We start from the raw sequence: 20,837 nt of genomic DNA, 5'->3' as shown, positions 1-20,837 counted from the left end.
ATGCAGTGCAAACTGTCAGTCCGGTCTCCTTTCAAGTGGTTTTAGGAAGTCTGTGGACTCAACCAGTCCGTAGAATATCCTTGGTCTTGGGTTTCAGGACTTACAGCTGAATAGAAATGCTGCCAGTGTTATACAGTCCCTTCAGGCCTGTTAGAACAGGGCACTGCATGGTTATTCTTTCATTATGGCCTCACTGGGTCTCTGTGCAGTCCATGCTATTTCAGGGTCTGTGTTTCATTGCAGTTTTGAGGATGCTCACACAGGCAGGGGAAGCAGACACCAGAGGGTTGGTGGCTTCTGAGGTACTGAGAAACCCAGGGGAGCTAGTAATCATGATGGTCACGAATTTAGTTCACTAGGTCATTGCTAGCAGTCTGATCATGATAGGAGCTAACAGGGAACTGACATTTATTCTGGTTTCTTAGTAAAGTTCATACCATTGTTTGTGCTTTTGGTTTTTCTGAACACCACCAAGAACATTGTTAACCCTTTCTTAGCTGTTTTTCTACACTGTGACTATGGTACAGTCTAGTTTCCTAGGAGGGCAGATTAGATGACTTCCTTTCAGAACCAAATATGTATCTGCTCTTCCCAGCCTACAAATAACCTTGTCCGGCTGGAATACCTGATGTTCCTGGGACCATCTCTTACACATGTTGAGTAAGTGCTGAGGATTCTTGCTGCCTGTCTCCTAATGGTGAGGTAGTTATGAGAACCTGGAGCCAGAGGGACAGAAGAGGACAATAGAGCAGTGCTGCTGTTGTAACTAGGTAGGGCTGATCTTGCCACTTGCCTGGGGTTTATCTGTTGTGTTTACAAATGAGAGCAGGTGAGGCATTTGAAGTAACAGAGCTTATTGCTTGGTTAGCCGTTAAAGCTTTTTGGACATGGCAGCTCATGCTTACTCTGTCCAGTACTATTTGACGATAAAACCTTGTGATGAATGCAGGTTTTCTGTCCTTCATTAGCCTTTTTCCTGGATTACACAGTACAGTAAACTTGATCATGCTGAGGCTGATCTTTCTTCTGTTTTGTTTTTGGTTCAAATGCCAAGAACAATCTAAAATGAGAAATGCACTTCAAGCTGTAATTATCAGAATGTCTCCTGCAGCTCCTGATAACCGGCACAGAGCAGTTCAACCAAAAACCAAAGAAAGGGATACAGTTTCTGCAGGAGAAAAACCTTCTTGCCACCCCCATTGACAACAATGAAGTGGCCAGGTGGTTACGGGAAAATCCTCGCCTGGACAAAAAGATGATTGGGGAATTTGTGAGTGACCGTAAGAACATAGACTTGCTGGAAAGCTTTGTTGGGTGAGTATGCTTCTGTATCTCTTCAGTCAGGAAACAGTGAAAGTTAAGAGTTTAGTAATAAAAAAAGCAGTAGAATAGGTAGTTCCTGGAGGCATTGGATTTCTATCACTTGGTTCTCTCTGTACTGCCATGCCTTAATTCTGTGCACCTCTTGCATATGGTAACACCTTAGATATGTTTAAGTATGATATTCGAGCGCCTTTCAGCTGGGCCAGTCTCCGGGAAGACTGGAGAGATAATTACATACATAATCACTTGTAAGATTGTTGACTCTCCTTTATTGTTTTTGGCTGTTCATGATATATTTCTTTTCTTCTCTCCTCACCCTCCTCTCTGCTGTCTAAGCAAACAAGATTGTAGTTATTAAGTTTATCTTACCTTTCCCTTCTTGTTTCAGGTTCTCATTGCATTTCATTGTTTTTGCAGGACTTTCAGCTTCCAAGGTTTAAGGCTGGATGAAGCTCTACGACTTTATCTAGAGGCCTTTAGATTACCAGGAGAGGCACCTGTAATTCATAGACTGTTAGAAGCCTTCACAGAACATTGGAGGGTGTGTACTTGGTGACAGAAAGCTCGAAACTGTGTTCTTTCTTGTCCATCTGCTTGCCATGGTGGACATATCAGATCAAATGGCCTATATAACTGTGCTCTGCAAGCAGCAGCTGTTGTTTTGTAGGAGCTGGCGGTGGTAAATAGATTCCTGGGCTGCTTTTTAGAAGCTGGAGCCAGAACCTGGGACTTTTGTTTGTCCCAGAGATGATTCAGTACTGTGGTTAGGAAAATGGCTGTTTTGGTCACTGATATCACTGTTCCTATAGGATTAATTTGTGCATATATTTGCCTTTCAGAAATCAAATGGGTCTCCGTTTGCTAATAGTGATGCCTGCTTTGCCCTGGCCTATGCAGTTATTATGCTGAACACTGACCAGCACAACCACAATGTCCGCAAGCAGAATGTCCCAATGACTCTGGAGGTGGGTGTTTCCAGTGCAGGCATCTGTCTTCTCTGCTTTTGAAAACAGTCTAGTACCTCTTTTTATCTCAGTGGCATTGTCTCTTTTCTTTGGCCTTCACTCATGTACACAGTAAGCTGGAGTGCAGCACCACAGCTGAGTACAGTTTGAGAGAGTAGCTGTAGGCAAGAGACAGCCTGAAGAAATAGCTTCTCAGAAAACTTAGCAAATTCTTCAAGGGGCTTGTGTTTCTGTGAGCAATCTGTATCCTCAGACATGGTAACACAGAGAAGGTTGTTCTACTGCTGTGGGCTTCTACAGAGTTCAAGTCATGTGAGTGCCAGTGCAGTGGTACAGGCCTGCCATTCTGATGTCCAGCCTCAGCTAAGCACGTGTTGTGTCTCTGCTCTTTCCTTATGAGCATAGACAGGAGATGCTGCACACTACTCCCACTAAGAATAGTATTTACCTTTGAATTTTGAGACTGATGTAGAAGAATGCAGGAAAATCTCCTTCTGGCCTATGAAAAAGAAGTGGAGTACTGATCCTAGCCAAACAGTCAAAGTTGGAGATACCAGGAATTAATGCTGGTCTAACTTTTTTCAGGAGTTTCGGAAGAACCTGAAAGGTGTGAATGGAGGCAAAGACTTTGAACAGGACATCCTGGAAGACATGTATCATGCCATCAAGTAAGACTCAACCTGCCCATCCCCATGTTTGCAGAGAGCAAAGCAGAGTTGTTGGGTCAGTGAGATACCTGGAAAATATGGAGAGAGACTCACCAGTCATGTGCCTGTTTGCCTCAGACCAAATTCCAGCTCCCTGTGGTGTTGTGGTAAACAAGCCTGTTACAGCACATGGATTTGTATCTTGGATTTTTGCCACGGTAGTTTAATCCAGATCTTAAAATAAATTTTAAAAATATGTTACTTCTATGAATGTGGAAAATCATGGCTGAGCAAGCACATGTGAAATGCTGTATCTAAGAAGGCTTTGTTCTTCAGACCAGGCTTTTAGAGCTTTTTAGAACTTTTTATGTGGTTCAAGAGATAATCTCATCCCCAGGGCAGCACTTGTGTCCTGACACAGTGTGTCCAGGTCTCTGTTTAACATATTCTGTTTTTGAGCTCTTCATATGAGGCTGCTGTCTGCACCAGCCTCTTCTGTTACCCTTGAAGCTCATGGCACACAGAGCAGTATTTGAGGAGAGTTCCTGGTGGCTGAGGCCCTTTAGTGCACAAGCTAGCTTTGGGTGGGAAGCTTTAATAATAGCTCAAAACCCAGTAAATCAATAAATCCAGGCTCAGCCAATTTGAAGCTGAGAGGATTACATCTCTGAAGAGATAGGATGTGACTGAGTCTCAGCTGATTTCCATCTGCAGTGGCAGGCAGTAGCTGGTGCTGGAAGCAGGGCAGTGTGATTGGGCTGACCCTCCCTTTTGAGCCTTCTCCAGGAAGGTGGGGTGATGCCTGTACTGAATATCTGGAAATTCTTCAAGACGTAGCTCTACCTTTCAAACAGAGCTGTAATTTTGATTGGCCTCTCTCCCCTGAGGATGTTCTTAATGTTTTGAATAGTACACTGAGCATATACACATAATGTTTGTTACCCAGTGCCTTTATCCCAGACTATTTCCCTTTATCCCCCCCTTCACCAGATATTTCAGCTTTTCCAGTATGGTCTGTGATTAGGATAATTGATGTATCATTTCAGTATTGCTCCATCTCAGATAGATTGCCCCAGTGTCATAGTTGAGATTGAAGAACTATTTATTTGTATTATTAGGGGAAAAAAATAACACTGCCATCTCTATGAAGTAGTGTGTGATCTTTTCAGAGGCTTAGCATTTCGCTTTTGACCACATTTTCATTTCCTGAAACCTTCCAAGTAAACTCATTCACTTGCTTCTGGTAATTTCAATCATATATGAAATTTTAGAAATAATGCACTGTTTACTGCAAACTTACTTCCCTATATTATCCCAGTAATAACAGCTCTTGTCAAAATATGCCAGCACCTGAAGCTGAGAATAGCTTATTTCTTATGCATAAATCAGGAGCAGTTTTTATAGTTGTTAGCACATGAAAATTGCCTCTTTGGCAATTGAAGTATGTTATTTTTTGATTGTTGCAGAAAGGACTCTTCAGATTTGCTGTAATCTGCTATTCTTAGTGGCTTTGAGGCTCTTGTTCACTTAGTTGGTCATTTGTGGAGGATTTTCTCTTGTGCATTGATACCCAAGTCTAGAGAGTAGGTATTTAGGCTTTATGTGTTTTAGTCTAGGATTGCAAGCAGTATTTGGCATTAATCATAATTGTTTTATTACTGTATAGCTTCATCCAAGTTAGAATAAGGAGCTGTGGTACCCTGGTTATAAATCACCCATCATACTTTTGATTTCTTGGTTTTTTAAAATTTTATACTACTTTCCTTTCTGATATTTGATTTTGGTATAATATGAATATTTCCATTATTCTTATGCAAAGATATGCTTGCCTACTGGTGACTGAATGTAACTATTTAATTCTAACTGGGAATAATGGTATGAAGAGAGCACTCTAACATGGTGAGAGTTGGATGGAGGTTGAAGCTTTGCCAGTGTGCTGTCCAGAATTTCCCATCATTTAATGGCAGTATGTGTTATGTTTTGCACGTGTAGCAGTAGGTACCTGCTTCTTCAATACTGACCATACACAGTTGCTGCTGTGTGATTCTGAGAACCACCAGACTTTATATTCAGGATATCTAAGAAGGGCAGGCGAAGCAGGGAGGCCTAGGAAAACAGAATGTTTCAGGAGCTGGCAAAATCATTCCAGAATAGGTATTGCTTAGCTCTGGGACTACGTAATGAAAGACACTGTGTAAATGTTAGATTTGGCTCAGAATGAAAAATTCAATCTTTCTGCTTTCCTCCCTTGTAGAAATGATGAGATAGTGATGCCAGAAGAACAGACGGGTCTGGTGAAGGAAAACTATATCTGGAATGTCCTGCTGCATCGTGGTGCCACTGACGAGGGAATATTTCTCCACGTGCCTCCTGGAAGCTATGACCATGACCTCTTCACCATGACATGGGGACCCACCATTGCAGCACTTTCTTATGTTTTTGACAAGAGTTTAGAGGAAACAATAATCCAGAAGGCTATCTCTGGTTTCAGGTGACTCTTACCTTCATAAAGACCCAGAATAGTAAAAGTGGGACCATTGGCTCCTGTTTATCTGCTGGAGAGACATCACAGTGAATATCAAATATTGCTTTTCCTAGCAATTAAAAAGCACTTTTTTATGACCTACAATCCTTTAGTGTTCTGTCATTTGTGTCAGTTCATCCCATCTTGGCCTCTCTGGCTTGCCAGTCACTGTTTGGCTTGACTGCTGTGCTGCAATAAATTAAAGTGTCCAGGGTACATATTTTTAAACTCCAATCTGGTTACATTTAAAGGACCTACTGACACAGCTAGGCTGTTTAGAAGTGGGGGGGAAAAGTCACTCAACTGGCACAGTGATGCTGACAGAATCTCCATGTAGGAACAAAACCTTTCATGTTTATGATCCCATAGCTATGGCTGAATGGGATGTGGGATTTTTTTTTTCCTTCCAAGATAACCAGTACTCACGTACTTGCCATCTGTGAGCAACTCTATTGGAATGATCTTTGGTCATGCTTAGATCAGACTAAAGGATGCTTTAAGCATAGTTTTAATGCTTTGTTAATACACTACTGTAGCCATGATATCTTGGAAACTGGACTTCAACACTACCAACAATCTCAGCAACTCTCTTATGTTAGGACAGGAGGTTGGATATAATGCTCAGGTGCAAGTGGTCTGTCTGTTTAGAATAATTTCTTTAAACTGATCCTTGCATTAGCATAGACAAGTATCAGTATCTATGGATAAGGATTGAGCTTATTTAAGCAATAATAGTAGACTTCTATACATAAGCATTCATTATGCATGGGTAGAGAGGAAGGTCTAAAGTGTCAACAGAGAGGGTGTCAGATTTGCTGTCCTGTAGATAGACTTGCCTGTGCTGACTTAGTACATTATTTTCTGTTTTCTTTTTTTTCCCAGGAAATGTGCAATGATTTCTGCTCACTATGGCCTTAGTGATGTGTTTGACAATCTCATCATTTCTCTCTGCAAGTTTACAGCTCTCAGCAGTGAGGTAAGTTTGCAAAGAGGCAGAAAAAAGCATGGCTTCTACTACACTGGAGCTCTCTTCCTCTGTTAAGCAGCAATGTTTGCTTATTTTAGTTATCATTGTATGTGTAGGTATCTATCAGCCCCTGCCCAGAGTTTTCTGAAGGAAGTAATGAGAAACGTGTAGCGAAGTTGGACTTCCATAGGACAAGTTCAAATATGCAAATTTTCTTTTACTCACAAGTATCAGTTTGTGCAGAGCAGAAATGCCTTGATGTAGAATTGTTTATTCACCTATTTGATCTGAAGAGACTTAAATCTCCCTGTGATCCCAAGCAAGTTCATACATTTCAGATACTGACTCTTCAATTACAGGGTTTATGCAGTGCCAAGGGGGACTGTTTTGTGAGATGTACTTCCATAGCGTAGGAGCTATGTAGATGCACAGCCATAAGCATAAAGGGCTTAGAAAAACAAATGCTTTGAATTGTCAGTTAGGGTGTGGACTCTGGTAATAAGCTGTTAGCCCCACATTTGGCAAGCCCTGAAGACTCTTTCTTTGGGATGTACCATGAGAATAAATTCAGGGTGCTGTGGTTAGTGCAAGCTTTATTGCTCAAATCTATTTGTGTGTTGCAGCATCCGTCTGTTTTTCCCCAAAGTGCGTAACAGACAGTGTGTGGCAGACCATGCTGTGTACTAAGAGTAGTTGACAGCAATTCCTGTAAAGGGTCAGAACTCCCAAAGGATCTCACAGTATTGCTCTCAGAACCTGTGCAAGACCCACAGTGAGGAGAACAGAATTGCCACACATATAAGAAAGGGAAACAAGATGATTCAAAACTGAAAGCATTGGAGTAAAAAGGCCAAGACAGGTAAATTTTTTAAAAGATAAAGAAATCTCAAGCAGAGGGTTTGCTTTAGATTCCCTCTTCCTCTACAGCTCGCAACAGTAAAGAATACAGTATTTGATCATCCTCAGGCACACCAGACCTTGAGACCACCAATAGGTAACACAAGCAGAGGAATGTCTGCCATGAAACAGTTTGACACAGATTTACACAGCAGAAGCAACTAGACTAGACTAAGCCCTCAGATGCACCAGTTATTGCCAGCTGCATCCCATCTAGTTGTGAGACTCAAATCTGGAGCTGTCTGAGGTCTGAGTTAATCAAGTAAGCATGTCTTTTGGTGATGATGTAGAATCGGGGACTTCTGGATTTGAAGAAGGCTGAGTTCTTATCTTTGGCCAGATTCGAAGTACATTGATTACTTTCTGCTGTCCTAAATTCCTGTAAGGCTTGGAGACAGTAGTGGAATAGGATAACTGAACAAATATTTAAGAGTCTGGAGGAAGGAAAGAAGGAGGAGTCCTCTTCAGAGGACTAAAGAGTCAAACCAGGCATCCTCTCCATGCACTGTAATTGCTATGCATGGCCATTTTGATTGAAAGAAGGGAAATGGAAAGGAACATGGAAGGTCTTTAAGTGATTAGGAAGAATGAGTTCCCTACTTCATGATCCATCGTTAAGACTCACTGACTCAGTATGTAAGTAGTAGCAAAACCTGTGTGTGTGATTTTCAGTGATGTGGCTTCTTGCCACAATGCAAAATCAGGCATATTGCTGTTTGCACCCTGAGACTTCAGAGATACAGGTATTCATGTAGTTTCCCCATAGCAACAATGGAAAAAACCCAAATTGGTTTTTGCATTTCTGCCAGATTTCAGATTGGCACTTCTAATGGAGTTTGCTTCTAAATCAAAGACCCATTTTGATAACAGTTTTTCCATCAGTATGGCTGAAGTAAGAGATAGTTTTTCTGAACTTCAAATCTGAGATAGGATACACTGACTCCTTCAGTCTCTTGTCTTCTCTTCCATTCTTGGCGAGGAGATAAGTATGGATTTTGTCCACATAAACAAGAGAATGGCAAAGCCCATCTCTTCTGAAAAGGAAGATTGCAATGATTTTAAGTAACTGCAGAATCATGGAGCATGTTACACTGTTTGATATTAGCTCACATGGATGCTGGTTTTTCCTTGTTTTGGCAGCATATGCTTGGTTGGTTTCAATGACTTAGCAGGCTTTTTGTATTTTGAAAAGCTGTGAGTGCGTTGAACAGATTATGAGGATTTGAGATCCAGCAATCATCGGCAGAGACTCCACGTTAGGATTGAATTACTTTGAATCTTGCTGTTAGGTAATGGTAGGAGTAATTTTGCAAGTCAGTAATGGTTTTGGCCACAGTTCCCTTCTTTAACAGCACAGCAGAGTAATTGCTGCTTCCAGAGGAGATGTGGTACTTCTTGTAGAAGGCTTTGATCCTGAGCTGAGTTCCTGTAGCAGGATAAATTAGTGGGTTTTCAGCAAGCACTTTCAAAATGTTCTGAGTTGTCATTCTTGGGGAGTTTATATCTAGATTATTCAGTGATTCGACTTGTATCAGGTAAGCTACCTTGTCCTTGTTTTTGTGCAAAGTGATTGTGAGCTGAGGAGTTATCCAAGCATTGTACAGAGAATTGTTATCTTTCCCATAAACAGTTCTGAAGCATCTGCCCTAATTTCTGTTGAAAAGAAAACATCTCTTTCTGACTGATTGCCACCGCCTCTTCTTTCCTGCAGTCTATTGAGAACCTGCCCACTGTTTTTGGAAGTAATCCCAAGGCCCATATTGCAGCAAAGACAGTGTTTCACTTGGCCCATCGCCATGGTGACATTCTGCGAGAGGGCTGGAAAAACATCATGGAGGCCATGCTACAGCTTTTCCGAGCAGAGCTGCTGCCCAAGGCCATGGTGGAGGTAATAATTAGCTGGCTGGTGGATAACTGAAGAGTGAGCAGAGTGAGAAGCTGGCTTTTCATAGAGCCAGTTCCTGGAGAGCTCTCTTGTGAAGGCCTGGTTTTGGTAAAGTGTGTACAGAACCTGGAAACCTGTGAAGGGTATAATGTTCAAGTTGTGTGCAGCTTCTTTTGTACCTTGTTTCTTTTTCTCTCATTTTATTTCATGTTGGATTTGAGGAATTCCAGCATTTATTTTACTCGAACAGATTTTGAATGTTGTGCAGAAGCGGGACATGCTTATAGGCATGAAGTGCTAGAGCACTGCATTGGTGTTACCAGATGTGAATGGCACTTTACTGACAGGATAATGGGGTGAAGAGCTGGGTTTGACTGCACACATATGGGCTGTTTGGTGTAGTGTTTCATCACTAAGAGGAATATAAAGGGGTTGGGGAGGTCATATGCATGTCCTCGTCTGTGTTCCAGGTTGAAGACTTTGTGGATCCTAATGGCAAAATCTATCTTCAGCGTGAGGAGACACCATCCAACCGGTGAGTGGCGCAGAAGTCCCAGCCAGTCTTTTTTGTACCAAATAAGGTTGGAAAATAACATGATTTCTTGTTTTCTTACTGATGCTGGTATCTTCTGATTTGCAGTGGTGAATCAACAGTACTGAGTTTTGTTAGTTGGCTCACTCTCAGTGGGACAGAGCAATCTGGTATGAGAGGGCCATCTACGGAAACACAAGAGGCAAAGCGAGCAGCTTTGGAATGCATAAAGGTAACCTATAGGCTGTAGAAGAACCTGTTTTTTTTCTAGGTGACAATATGGGTAAGAGGCAACAGAAGCATAAATATGCATGCTGCTTGGCAGTACTGCAGGTAACAGGAGACTTAAGAACTGAAAGAATCTACAGAGGCGCATATCTGGATTGACAGCTAAACAGTCTTTTGTGCTGCTGTGCACAAAGGTACTAACACATCAAAACAGGAGTGATTCCTCGGGCTGGGATCTGCCCTGGATATCACAGTCCTATATTCAAAGACAAATTAATTAATTCTCAAACAACTAATCTTTTCCAAGATAGTGGAAAGGTGTATGGTGCCTACAAAATCTGAACCTGAGGTTTGACCACTGTGTGGCCAGAGGAGTCATCTGATAAAATCTGTCTAGCACAGATCAAGTCTCTTAAAAGTAATTGATGTTAAAGAGCAAACTAGTTGGAAGGAGTTTCCCTCCAGATAACAACTATCTGTGTCTTTCCTGTGAACATGATGTGTTTCTGGAGGATCTGTGCGTATGTCTTCCACAACCCCCAAATGCACAGTTGTCTTTTCTGTGTTTTGCAGCAATGTGATCCTGAGAAGTTGATCACAGAAAGCAAATTTCTCCAACTTGAATCCCTCCAGGAGCTCATGAAGGTGAGAGAGGTATTGGGCAAGGGACTGGACAGTAGTGGAACAAATATGCTGTGCATGATAGTGGATATGTGCTGTGTACTCACTTAACTCCTCTGTCCTCAGAGGAGGTCTTGGAACTATTCGGGTTGTGAAACTAGTCTTTAGTTCACCTGTTAAAAGTAACTTCTGTGCTGGCAGACACAAATTGCTCTGGCAGCAGAAGAAAACATTGAATTGTGGAATGCATTCTAAGAGCCTTGAGAACTCTCAGCAAATGTTGGAAAGTATTTGTAGTTCTGTGCCAGAGCTTAAAGATTTTTCAGGTGTACTTAATGAGAGAATTCCAAAAGGCCACTCTAGAGGCAAGAGCTGTACAGAAATATTTGACAGTGTGTCCCTAAGTAGTATGGTACCTGGCTGCTGTGGAAGATATAATAAAGCTGGACACATTAGCCTTTGGGCTAGAGAAGCTCATCTCTCTGGGGGAGTGTCATCTCAGTTCTGCGGGAACATTGTGCTCCTACTCCGATTGTCAGGAATTCTCCCTTCATATACAAGCTGATGGCTTAAGAAGAATAACTCCAGTATTTGTAGTCATTCTTAGGTATGCCTGCTTTTTCTGTACTTCACATATGAGTAGCAAGAAGCTGCTGGATATCAGTTCCTCTTCATCTGAGACACATTGTCAGAGTTTAACATCTTTTAAGTTCATATTGGATTTTACATAACAAAATTTATTTTTCCCATAGATTTAGCTTGACCTTTATCCAATGCCCTTGACTATGCATGACCTCACTAGACAGTGGAGTACAGTTTTGGCCAGACTCAAAGCATTCTGTTGATTTCCCATTTTTGGGAGCTTGTGATTCATAATAATACAATGGCTGTTCCAGGCACTAATCTCTGTGACTCCTGATGAGGAGACATATGATGAAGAAGATGCAGCCTTCTGCTTGGAGATGCTTCTGCGCATTGTTCTAGAGAATAGGTATGACCTTGAAATATGTGCACATTCACTGTAATGTCCCTGCTTTACTGCAGCTGCTGCCTGGGTCCAGAGAATGAGTTCCTTATGTCCGTGATCCACAGCTGAAGCAGCATGTGGCTGTAATTTCAGGGCTTAACAATTCCACTGTAGCATGTGCAAACAGAAAGGCTATTAGCTCATGAATTAGCGCTTGATGTCCTGAAATCTGGAGAATATAAACTAAACTCCAAAGGGAAAATTCTCTCACCTGATTGCTTTGCAAGTAATGAGTAAGAAGTTTGATCATTTTGTTGTTTCTGTGCGTCTGTTCTTGTATCTCCCAACTGGAATTTTTCATTGAAGTTAAGAAATGGTGGATTAGTCTGGAGTTGTGGGAGAGGTTGCTGGATCCTGCTTGTCTCATGTCCTTTCATTCTACCCTTTCCCTCCTCCTTGTTGTGGCTAGGGACCGTGTGACCTGTGTCTGGCAAACTGTCCGAGACCACCTTTATCATCTCTGTATCCATGCAATGGAGTTCTGCTTCTTGGTGGAGAGGGCAGTGGTGGGGCTGCTGAGACTGGCCATTCGACTGCTCCGTCGAGATGAGATCAGTGCACAGGTAAGGGATTTTTGAAAGGCAGTTACTGGGGTTTTGTGGCTATACCCAGTGACACAGGAAAGCAGTTGCTGCTGGATGGACCCATATTTAACGTGTCCTTGCTGCAGGTAACAACAAACAGCAATAGTAACTAGCTCTAATAGATGAAGGAGTACATTGCTAGAGAATGGAGTGTAAGTAGGGTCTGTTATTCTTGTCTCCTTCTCTGGCCAGGTTCTCCTCTCATTACGTATCTTACTTATGATGAAGCCAAATGTGCTGTCCAGAGTTAGCCACGAGGTTGCCTACGGCCTCCATGAACTCCTGAAGACCAATGCTGCCAACATTCACTCCGGGGATGACTGGTACACGCTCTTCACGCTCCTGGAGTGCATCGGGTCTGGGGTGAAGCCACCCGCAGCCCTGCAGGTTACAGCAAGGGCAGATAATGACACAGGTAAGACAGGCCAGCTTTTGCTAGGAAATCTGATGCTTGTCTGCCAGATAAGCAGCTGCTTTCTCAAGCTTTTCAATTAGCAAAGGGGACTGCAAGAAAACAAAGCTGATATTAAACTACATTAGCAAGATTAAAGACCAGCACCTGCTGTTCACTCCTCATGGTCTGTTCCTGTCTCTATTCTGCCATCTCTTCCTATTCAGTGAGCAGCAATCCAGGTGCTAGTCCCTGAGGGGCAGGGGGAGGAAAACTGATATCAGTTCTGGCAGCTGTAGGAGGTCTTTGCTCTACCCAAGGAGCATTTTCTGCTGGTTGTGCTTTGGTGCTTGGGTACTGTAATCTCTTATCTGGACATGTAATATAAACCCAGCTGCTGTTCCTGTCATACTTGCTTCTTTTGTGGGACTGACTCTTTTCTGTCCCCTTTTTAAGGTTCTCATAAAATGAGTTTTCTTTAAAATTATATTTCCAGATCCATTTGCATTAATGGTCCCTGAACCATTCCTACAAGACCAATGCACTATTTCTCACTTCTCTTGACTGTGTTAGGAAGGTGGTCTTTTCAGAAAATTGTTCAGTTTTGCTTTAGCCAGCTGTCAATATATTTGAGGTTGATGTCTTCAGACTTCTAAAGCAAAGAGCAATAAAGGACTTTTACTGAAGGCTTTTTTTTTTCTCTTTGCTTTTCTAGAACTTCTTTGATATGTCCGGATGCTTTGTGCTAGACAGATGGGAGAAGCATGATTTTTAAAAATACTTATGGACTTTGCCCCCTGGATTAATGCAGAGCTGCCTCCTATTATGTCTCTCCTTTCTTTTTTCTTTACTGCTTCTGATTTTGCTGATAGAGCAAACTGCTTGACTTGGCACCTTACATGTCAAAACATTAGTTCTCTACCTCCTGAAAATATTTGGTGCACTCTGTTCACAGCAAATCTGTCTGCTGATGAGTTTCTAGATGGTGTTGAACAATGAGAGAATAAGTTTTTACTTCTAAATAACATATCAGTAACTTAAATTTGTCCCTTGCAAGGACTTCTCTCTTGGGACGTGTGAAATTTAAGGTTATCCTAAATGTCAGGCCAGGTAGATCTGACAGGTGTAGAACATACTAATAACCACTTGTGGTTCCTGGTTGATGCTGATCTGGATGGCTTCTCCCTTATCCACAGCTACTCTTGCAAGTTCTTGATTTGGCTTTGATCTAAATCCCATGTCTTTTGTCTTAAAGGTGCTCAATCAGACAGCGAGGTGTCCTCCTCCTATCATCCAAGTGACATGAGCCTGGACCGTGGCTACACCTCTGACTCCGAGGTGTACACAGACCACGGGAAGCCAGGCAAGATGCATCGCTCGGTCACAGATGTGGATGTCATGAACAGCGGCTGGCTAGTGGTGAGTAGCCAGTGGGCTTCTGGTGACCAAAGAGGACTACTCCTACCATAGTTGTGAGCAGAGGGTGTGGTAGTGAGAGAAAGAATAAGACAGTAGAAAAGAGAGCTAATATGAGCTGATAATATAAAGGCAGGATGGGGAGAGACACAGATGGAAAGGAGAAAGCTTTGAGGCAAATGAGGAAGAAAGGGAAATGCACCATACAGAAACATTGCCTCTTGGCTTCTGAAGAAAGGCCCTTTCAGTGTCTGCATTAGATGCTTCTTGTTATGCTACCCTCTCCTGCTTACGCGCTTGCTGTGATCTGCAGGTGGGGAAAGATGACATCGACAACTCCAGATCCACTGCTGGGCTCAGCAGGCTGGGTCCATCACCTCTTGTCAACCAGTACAGCCTGACGGTGGGGCTGGATTTGGGCCCACACGACACAAAGTCTCTCATGAAATGTGTCGAGTCCCTGTCCTTCATCGTGCGAGATGCTGCCCATGTTACACCTGAGAACTTTGAACTCTGTGTCAAAACAATACGTATCTTTGTGGAAGCCAGCTTGAATGGGGGTAAGATGGCCCTTCACTTGTCAACCAGGATTCGGCTTGGGGTGGCCAGTTGGCAAGCAGTATGGAGTATACTGTCATGAAATGAGTCCCCAACCCAAAGAAAATGGTCTACCAGGAGAAAAGTGTTCTGTCTCCTGCTAGCAGCAGGGATCTTATTCTTATCCCCCTCCCTGGGATGGAGGGGAAGTCTGGAGTTGATGTGGAGACAGCCGTGTCAGCTCTTGTGGAAAGTTGTTCCTGCAGGGCACCGGGTCCCCTTCAAGCAGGTAGTGGTCATTCCAGAGGACAGGACCCTTTGCTGGGGATATCAAAAGGTGGCTGCCCTGTTTCTTGAAAAGCAGAACATTTTGTAGTGGACTGTTGTATATGGAATGTTGTTGCCTTTTATATTCTAGGCTACAAGTCCCAGGAGAAGAGGGGGAAGAGCCACAGGTATGACAGTAAATCCAGTCGGTTAAAAAAAAAGCCAAAAGACAGCTCCACACGGCGATCCCGCGTCTTGAGCCAGCACCAGGCGCATACACACAGTGATGAGGACGAGGACGAGAGCATCCCTGCCAGCTACCACACTGTGTCTTTACAGGTTAGTCAGGACGTAAGTATAGCAAGGATTTCCTCCTCTCCTTTCCCATTCTTAGGGCCTGGCTAGGTAATCACTGGAATTCTTTATGGGGCAAGGGAGGGCTGCATCCTGGATAAGTGGGCACTGGATGGCAGAGAGTGTCTGTGGGGGCAGTATGTGGTTCTGCAGTGAAAGAGGAAGGCTGCAATTTTTACTGGCAAAAGCAGACTAGCAATGGAGAGAGAGGCCCTCTGAAAAGCAAGGAGGAGGTCTGAAGCTGTGAGTCACTGTAGTAGGTAAGATGGATTAAGGTCATTTGAAGGCATGAGGTTCCTGTTGGATTAGCAAAGAGTCTGACAGGGCATCTGAGCTTGAGGAAAGGGGAAAGCCCTGTTGGCTGAGGCTCTGGAATTTGAAGTACAGAGGACTGGGCTAAGGGAGTAATTTCTCCCCAGGTGGTACTTCAAAGGTGTGAAGGCACAGGCCTGCTGACTGCCAGGGTGTTGGGTCTCGGTTCATTAGTAAACTGACTAAAGTGCTGTCATGTGCCCCTACAGGCAAGAGAACTTTGCATGTGCTTCACATACCCCTTTTAAAGAAAAAAAAGTTTCAGAGTTGTTCTGGACAGTACAGGTGAATCACTGGATTTATCCCTCTGCCTGGGAGAGTCAATGCTCTGTGCTAGGAAAGAGCCCATTCTTCCTTTAGACAGGACTGGAATGGTGTTCCTCAAAGATGGGATTAATGTGGCTACTGAACTGACATAAATCTTGTTGAAGATACCTGGCACTTGACTCTGACAGACAGCAGGGCCTGACACCATTTCTATTACTGTGCATGGTTTTGTGTATACAGAAAGCAGGCTTGAGTAGCTTGAGCCTTTTAGCCTTGTTTGGAGAACAGCAGAGATCAGAGTTGCTTCAAAACTTAAAGTCCTGTGTGTTTCTTACTGTGCCGTGTACTTGCAGCTCCTGGACCTCATGCACACCTTGCACACGCGAGCAGCTGGCATCTATAGCTCCTGGGCAGAGGAGCAGCGACACCTGGAGACAGCAGCCAGGAAAATCACAGCGGATTCCCGAACACTGTGGTCCAACTGCTGGTGTCCTTTGCTACAGGGTAAAGCCATCCCCTGGTGATGAGAGCGAGCAGGCACTCTTCCAAAGTAATGGCAGGAAAGTTGAGGAGCCAAGAACTAACTGCAGAAAGCAGGGTTAGGTTGTTTTTAGGGTCTGTTGTAATTGAAAAAGAACTTGGATCAGATTTGGAAAAACATCTGCAGGATGAATTAGCTGCCAGCATGTTTCTGGATCTGGTAGTAGATTGCCAGTCTGTATAATCCTTTTATTTTTTTTTCCACAGAGAGTTTTTGATCTTCACTAGAATTTTTACTCTAGACTGGGGAAGTAGGGATGTGACACTCTTCCTTTAGGCTTGTGGGCTTTGCCCTGAACCCCTCTCTTGCAGGTATTGCCTGGCTGTGCTGTGATGCCCGACGCCAGATCCGGATGCAAGCACTCACTTACTTGCAGCGGGCCCTCCTGGTACATGATCTGCAGGCCCTGGATGCCCTGGAATGGGAGTCCTGCTTCAACAAGGTAACCACCTGGCTGGCATGGGCATGTGAGCAGGGCAGCATTGTCATGAAGAGCAAAGCTGTGTGCAGGAGTGTTGTCCTACTTCAGCACTGTCTTCTTGAGAAGCTTGTTCACTGCAACAGACAAGATGTTCCCTATTCTGGTCCTGTGAAAAGTTCCTCTCTGCTTAGGCTTCTGACAGGGCCTTTTGGATTATTGAAGTGGATCCACTCATGCGCATACTGTTGCTTCCATCATGTCCTCTGCCTAGAAGCCACCAGTGCCTACAGCCAGTGCCTTTCTGTAGGGCTGTCTGTTAAAATCTCATCAGTCATTTTTCAGCTCTAAAATATCCATGTGTCGGATCCAACAGGTGCTGTTTCCTCTGCTAACCAAGCTACTCGAGAATATCAGCCCAGCTGATGTTGGTGGGATGGAAGAAACTAGGATGAGAGCCTCAACACTACTCTCCAAGGTGAGCACACCTCTGTTGCCTAGGGAAGCTTAGGGGAAACCATATTCCTCAAGAAAACCAAACTGTTTCCTGTGTTGGCTTCTCAGCATCTCTGATCTGGACAGGTGTCAGGTTGCTAGTTTGACTATCTTCAGTGCTGGGCTTCTCCACCAGCTTCTGCTGCTGGGACATGCCTTCTTTCCAGAATGGTCTCCAAGATTCTAGTCCTTGGAAAAGTTGTCAGGAAGAGGTTTGTGACTTTATGATAGAGAGAGAGAAGTATTTCACTAAACATTAGTTGAAGACAGTCTTTTCTTGGGGTGAAATGATGCATGTCACAAGCTGATAGTCGTGACCTGAGGCAGAGGTCTGGAAGGGCTAGAAGACATGATGATGCAGACTGCAGTGGCCTTCCACAAAGGAGACAAGATCCACTCCTTCACATACACACCTCAGAAGAGTGGGGGCCTGAGGATGCCACAGTCCTTTGCATGTTCCCAGCCTGCCACAAGGAGGAGGAATCCAGATTTGTGAGACTGGCTTGTCAGTGAGCAGCAGCCCCTATACTACTTGGTGACAGTAGTTGTGTTTTTTCCCAGGTGTTCCTACAGCATCTCTCCCCACTGCTCTCACTGACCACCTTTGCTGCCCTGTGGCTCACAATCCTGGATTTTATGGACAAATACATGCACGCTGGCTCCAGTGACTTACTGGTAAGGTGCTGTATGCAGTCCATTGGACAATCATTCATCGCATTTTAACCTTCTAAACTTGAACAGTGTTTCGAGTTGGTGTGGGTTTTAGGGGTTTTTTAAACTTTTTATTCCTTTCCAAACCATTTTGTTCCATGGTTTCTTGCCCTGGCCACAGTTTTCAAGGCAGCCCATTAGCTGTTTGGAGCTTTGTTTCATTGCTATCTGTCCATTTTGTGTCCTGTCTCTGATTATAGCTGGAGGCCATTCCAGAGTCTTTGAAGAATATGCTGCTCGTAATGGATACAGCTGGAATATTCCACAGTGCCGACTCACGGACAGGATACTCAGATCTCTGGGAGATCACCTGGGAGCGCATTGACTGTTTCTTACCTCGGCTGCGGGATGAGCTCTTCAAACAGACAGTCATCCAAGGTACGAGAGGCCGGGAAACCTTAACACAGGTTTTGGAGCAGTACTTGCACCTTGTCCAGTACCCAGCTGCCATACTGCCTTGATGCTGATGAAATGAGTTGTAGGAGGCTGTGGGAACTTGGCACAAGGGCAAATTGAGGGAGGGTGAAAGGAGTTGAACAAACTGGTGTGGTCTCACTGCATGTTTTGTCTTCCTAGATCCTGTCCCAAACATACCAGTGGAGCAGCAGCATCAGAAAACAATAGTGTCTGCACTGCCCCCTTCTCCTGTGGGGGATGTGAGACCATCCACCCATGTGGCTCCTTTGGAGAAGCCATGTGAACCGGGTGTCAGTGGTGAGTCCTGTTTTCTTTTTTCTGGAATCACTTTCCCAGCATGGTGGCATGGATCTGCTTTTCCTTGCTTTAGCATGATCTCTGGTGACCAGGCCTATAGTGTTGTGAAATGTTGTGCTTCCATATGGATAAGCTGTTGCTGAGGTTATTGGGGTGGGCAGAATGCCTATGATGGACCCCTGCTTTTCAGGGCCTTGTATGAAGGGGCAAGTCTGAAAAGGCCCTTGAATTGATTTTTAGCCCTGCTTAGTTTTGAGCTAATAGGTGACTTTGTCAGGACCTGTGTAAGGATCTATTTTGTCTCTTCCTTCTTCCAGAGTCTGAGAGAACCACTGCATCTGCCTCACCCACCATCAGCACCTCTGCCTCTTCTTCCTTCCCAGCATCAGCTTCAACAAAGTCAAGCCCCGTTACAGACATACCTCCTACGACAGCACAGCCGCCGCTCATTCTGCAGCCTCTTGCCTCTCCCCTGCAGGTTGGAGTGCCACCCATGACTCTTCCAATCATTCTCAACCCAGCCCTAATTGAAGCCACCTCTCCTGTTCCCCTCTTAGCTACTCCACGGCCCACTGACCCTATGACAAGCTCTGAAGTCAATTAGTTGGAGGATGTTGGAGAACTGTCTGCTGAGGAGGCTCTGTGGGTGGAGGATGCTGGCCAAATGTTCTCTGGTAGTGGGCATGTTTGTTTTAAAAGATGATGCTAACCTGAGCAGAAGGGCTGTTGCCACAGTCCTCTGGAGCACATCCCGTCCTGCTCCCTTCTTGTGGCATCACCTAGAGATCTGCCCAAAAATCCCTGTCTTCATGGAGGAGTGCCCAGTTCCACTGACCAGTCTCCTTCCTGCCTTTGCAATCTCAGGGGCCAGGCAATGCCTGTGCCCAGCAGCCTGGGACCAAGCTGCCACCAGTTCATCTGGTAAAGAGGGAAAACTTGTTGATATCACACCAGAGAGGGGCTGCAGTACAGGACTGCCTCTCAAGATTACTGAGTCCAGTCCCTGGGCAATTCCCCAGCCATTCCCTAGCTTTCCTGCTGACACTTCTGGTTGTACTGCTTTGTTTGGGATCTGAGCACGCCTGGGTTCAGCAGGTAGAGAATTTTATTATAAATGTGGATTGCTTACAGTACAGCTCTCAGATTGCTACGTAGGACTTCTTGCCTGCTGGTACATGCTTTCCTTCCTGCAATACGAACGACAGCAATCCCCAGGCCAAATAGAGATTAAGTAGCAGGCGAATCTGATAGGGGCTTTCATCCCTTGTCCTGTAAATGTAATCAGGCTTTCTGGTTGGAGAAGACAAATCCAGAAGGCTCTGCCTAGCTGGGTAGATGAGAAGGCAATGCTGAGAGCAGAGCACCATGGCCATGTCTCACACAGCACTCGTGGTGCAATCATGTATTGTTTGCCACTCGCTACACATTGGTCTCTGGGTGACCAGCTCCTTCCTTAGGAGAACATCCTCTTCACCTACAGATGTGAGGATCTGTGGCACCTGCTGACAGATGCTCAGCAGGTCTGCAGTGGTTTCTCTTGAAAGCTCTGAAGAGATCGCACCCTTCTGCATCTTCTTGTTGGGATCCTATGTCCTTCTACCCCCAGAAGGCCCCTGCAGCTGAGGCCCTGGCAGTGATTCTTGTGCTTCCATCTTGCCGCAAGGACATCCCGCTCTTCCCCCACTCATGTCCAGAGCAGAACTGGCTGCCTGGCAAGTGCTGCATTGCTGATCCTCCTCCCTCGACTAGTTGGCTAAATTCTCAATAATTTCAATCTTGGAAATCCCCCTGGTGACTGGGAGGGGCATGGGTGGGACTCCAACCCAGTGTATCCTGTAAGGAGAGGAACCTGCAGTTGGTGTGGGAATACCACCAGTGTACATACAGAGTAAATGGCTAAAATACAATGGACTTTTTACAGTGTAATAAATACATCCTGTAAATGAATGTTCTGGTGTTGCACTCCTTTTCTGTCATGGAATTTTGGCTCAGAGCTTTGGGAAAAGGGGAGTATGCTTGTCAAGCTGTTGTGCCCTGGCTTCATATAACAGTGCTCTGTCTGGAGGGAGCACAGAGGGACTTGTCAGCTTGGGGTGGGGGGCTGCAATGGAGGTTAGCCATCAAGGAACTAATCAGGAATAGTTCCCAGCATGGACAAAGCAGAGCTGTAATAGTGAGATTGGCTCTTTCAGATGGCAATAGTTTCATGTGGGC

General features: G+C 44.5%; 1 protein-coding gene across 3 annotated transcripts in view; it reads left to right on the top strand.

Moving 5' to 3' along the window:
* The window catches only part of GBF1 (golgi brefeldin A resistant guanine nucleotide exchange factor 1), a 102,228-nt gene extending 81,658 nt beyond the window's left edge, over positions 1-20,570 (top strand). The window contains exons 18-40 of one of the 3 annotated variants that reach the window (XM_053983368.1): positions 1,112-1,314; positions 1,741-1,864; positions 2,163-2,288; positions 2,874-2,956; positions 5,190-5,426; positions 6,342-6,435; positions 9,035-9,211; positions 9,679-9,743; positions 9,849-9,972; positions 10,542-10,613; positions 11,486-11,580; positions 12,026-12,179; positions 12,393-12,615; positions 13,847-14,010; positions 14,321-14,567; positions 14,963-15,150; positions 16,098-16,248; positions 16,597-16,727; positions 17,080-17,181; positions 17,760-17,873; positions 18,110-18,287; positions 18,486-18,623; positions 18,941-20,570. In XM_053983368.1, coding sequence (XP_053839343.1) covers positions 1,112-1,314; positions 1,741-1,864; positions 2,163-2,288; positions 2,874-2,956; positions 5,190-5,426; positions 6,342-6,435; positions 9,035-9,211; positions 9,679-9,743; positions 9,849-9,972; positions 10,542-10,613; positions 11,486-11,580; positions 12,026-12,179; positions 12,393-12,615; positions 13,847-14,010; positions 14,321-14,567; positions 14,963-15,150; positions 16,098-16,248; positions 16,597-16,727; positions 17,080-17,181; positions 17,760-17,873; positions 18,110-18,287; positions 18,486-18,623; positions 18,941-19,227 — 3,477 coding nt within the window. In that variant the 3' untranslated portion in view covers positions 19,228-20,570. The other 2 variants (XM_053983367.1, XM_053983369.1) reach the window with 2 other exon arrangements.
* Positions 20,571-20,837: the final 267 nt, after the last annotated feature.

The sequence above is a fragment of the Vidua macroura genome, chromosome 8 (assembly GCF_024509145.1).
Source record: "Vidua macroura isolate BioBank_ID:100142 chromosome 8, ASM2450914v1, whole genome shotgun sequence".
Lineage (NCBI taxonomy): Eukaryota > Metazoa > Chordata > Aves > Passeriformes > Viduidae > Vidua > Vidua macroura.
Note: the sequence above shows the minus strand (reverse complement) of the source record. Positions and strands in the feature narration are given on the sequence as shown.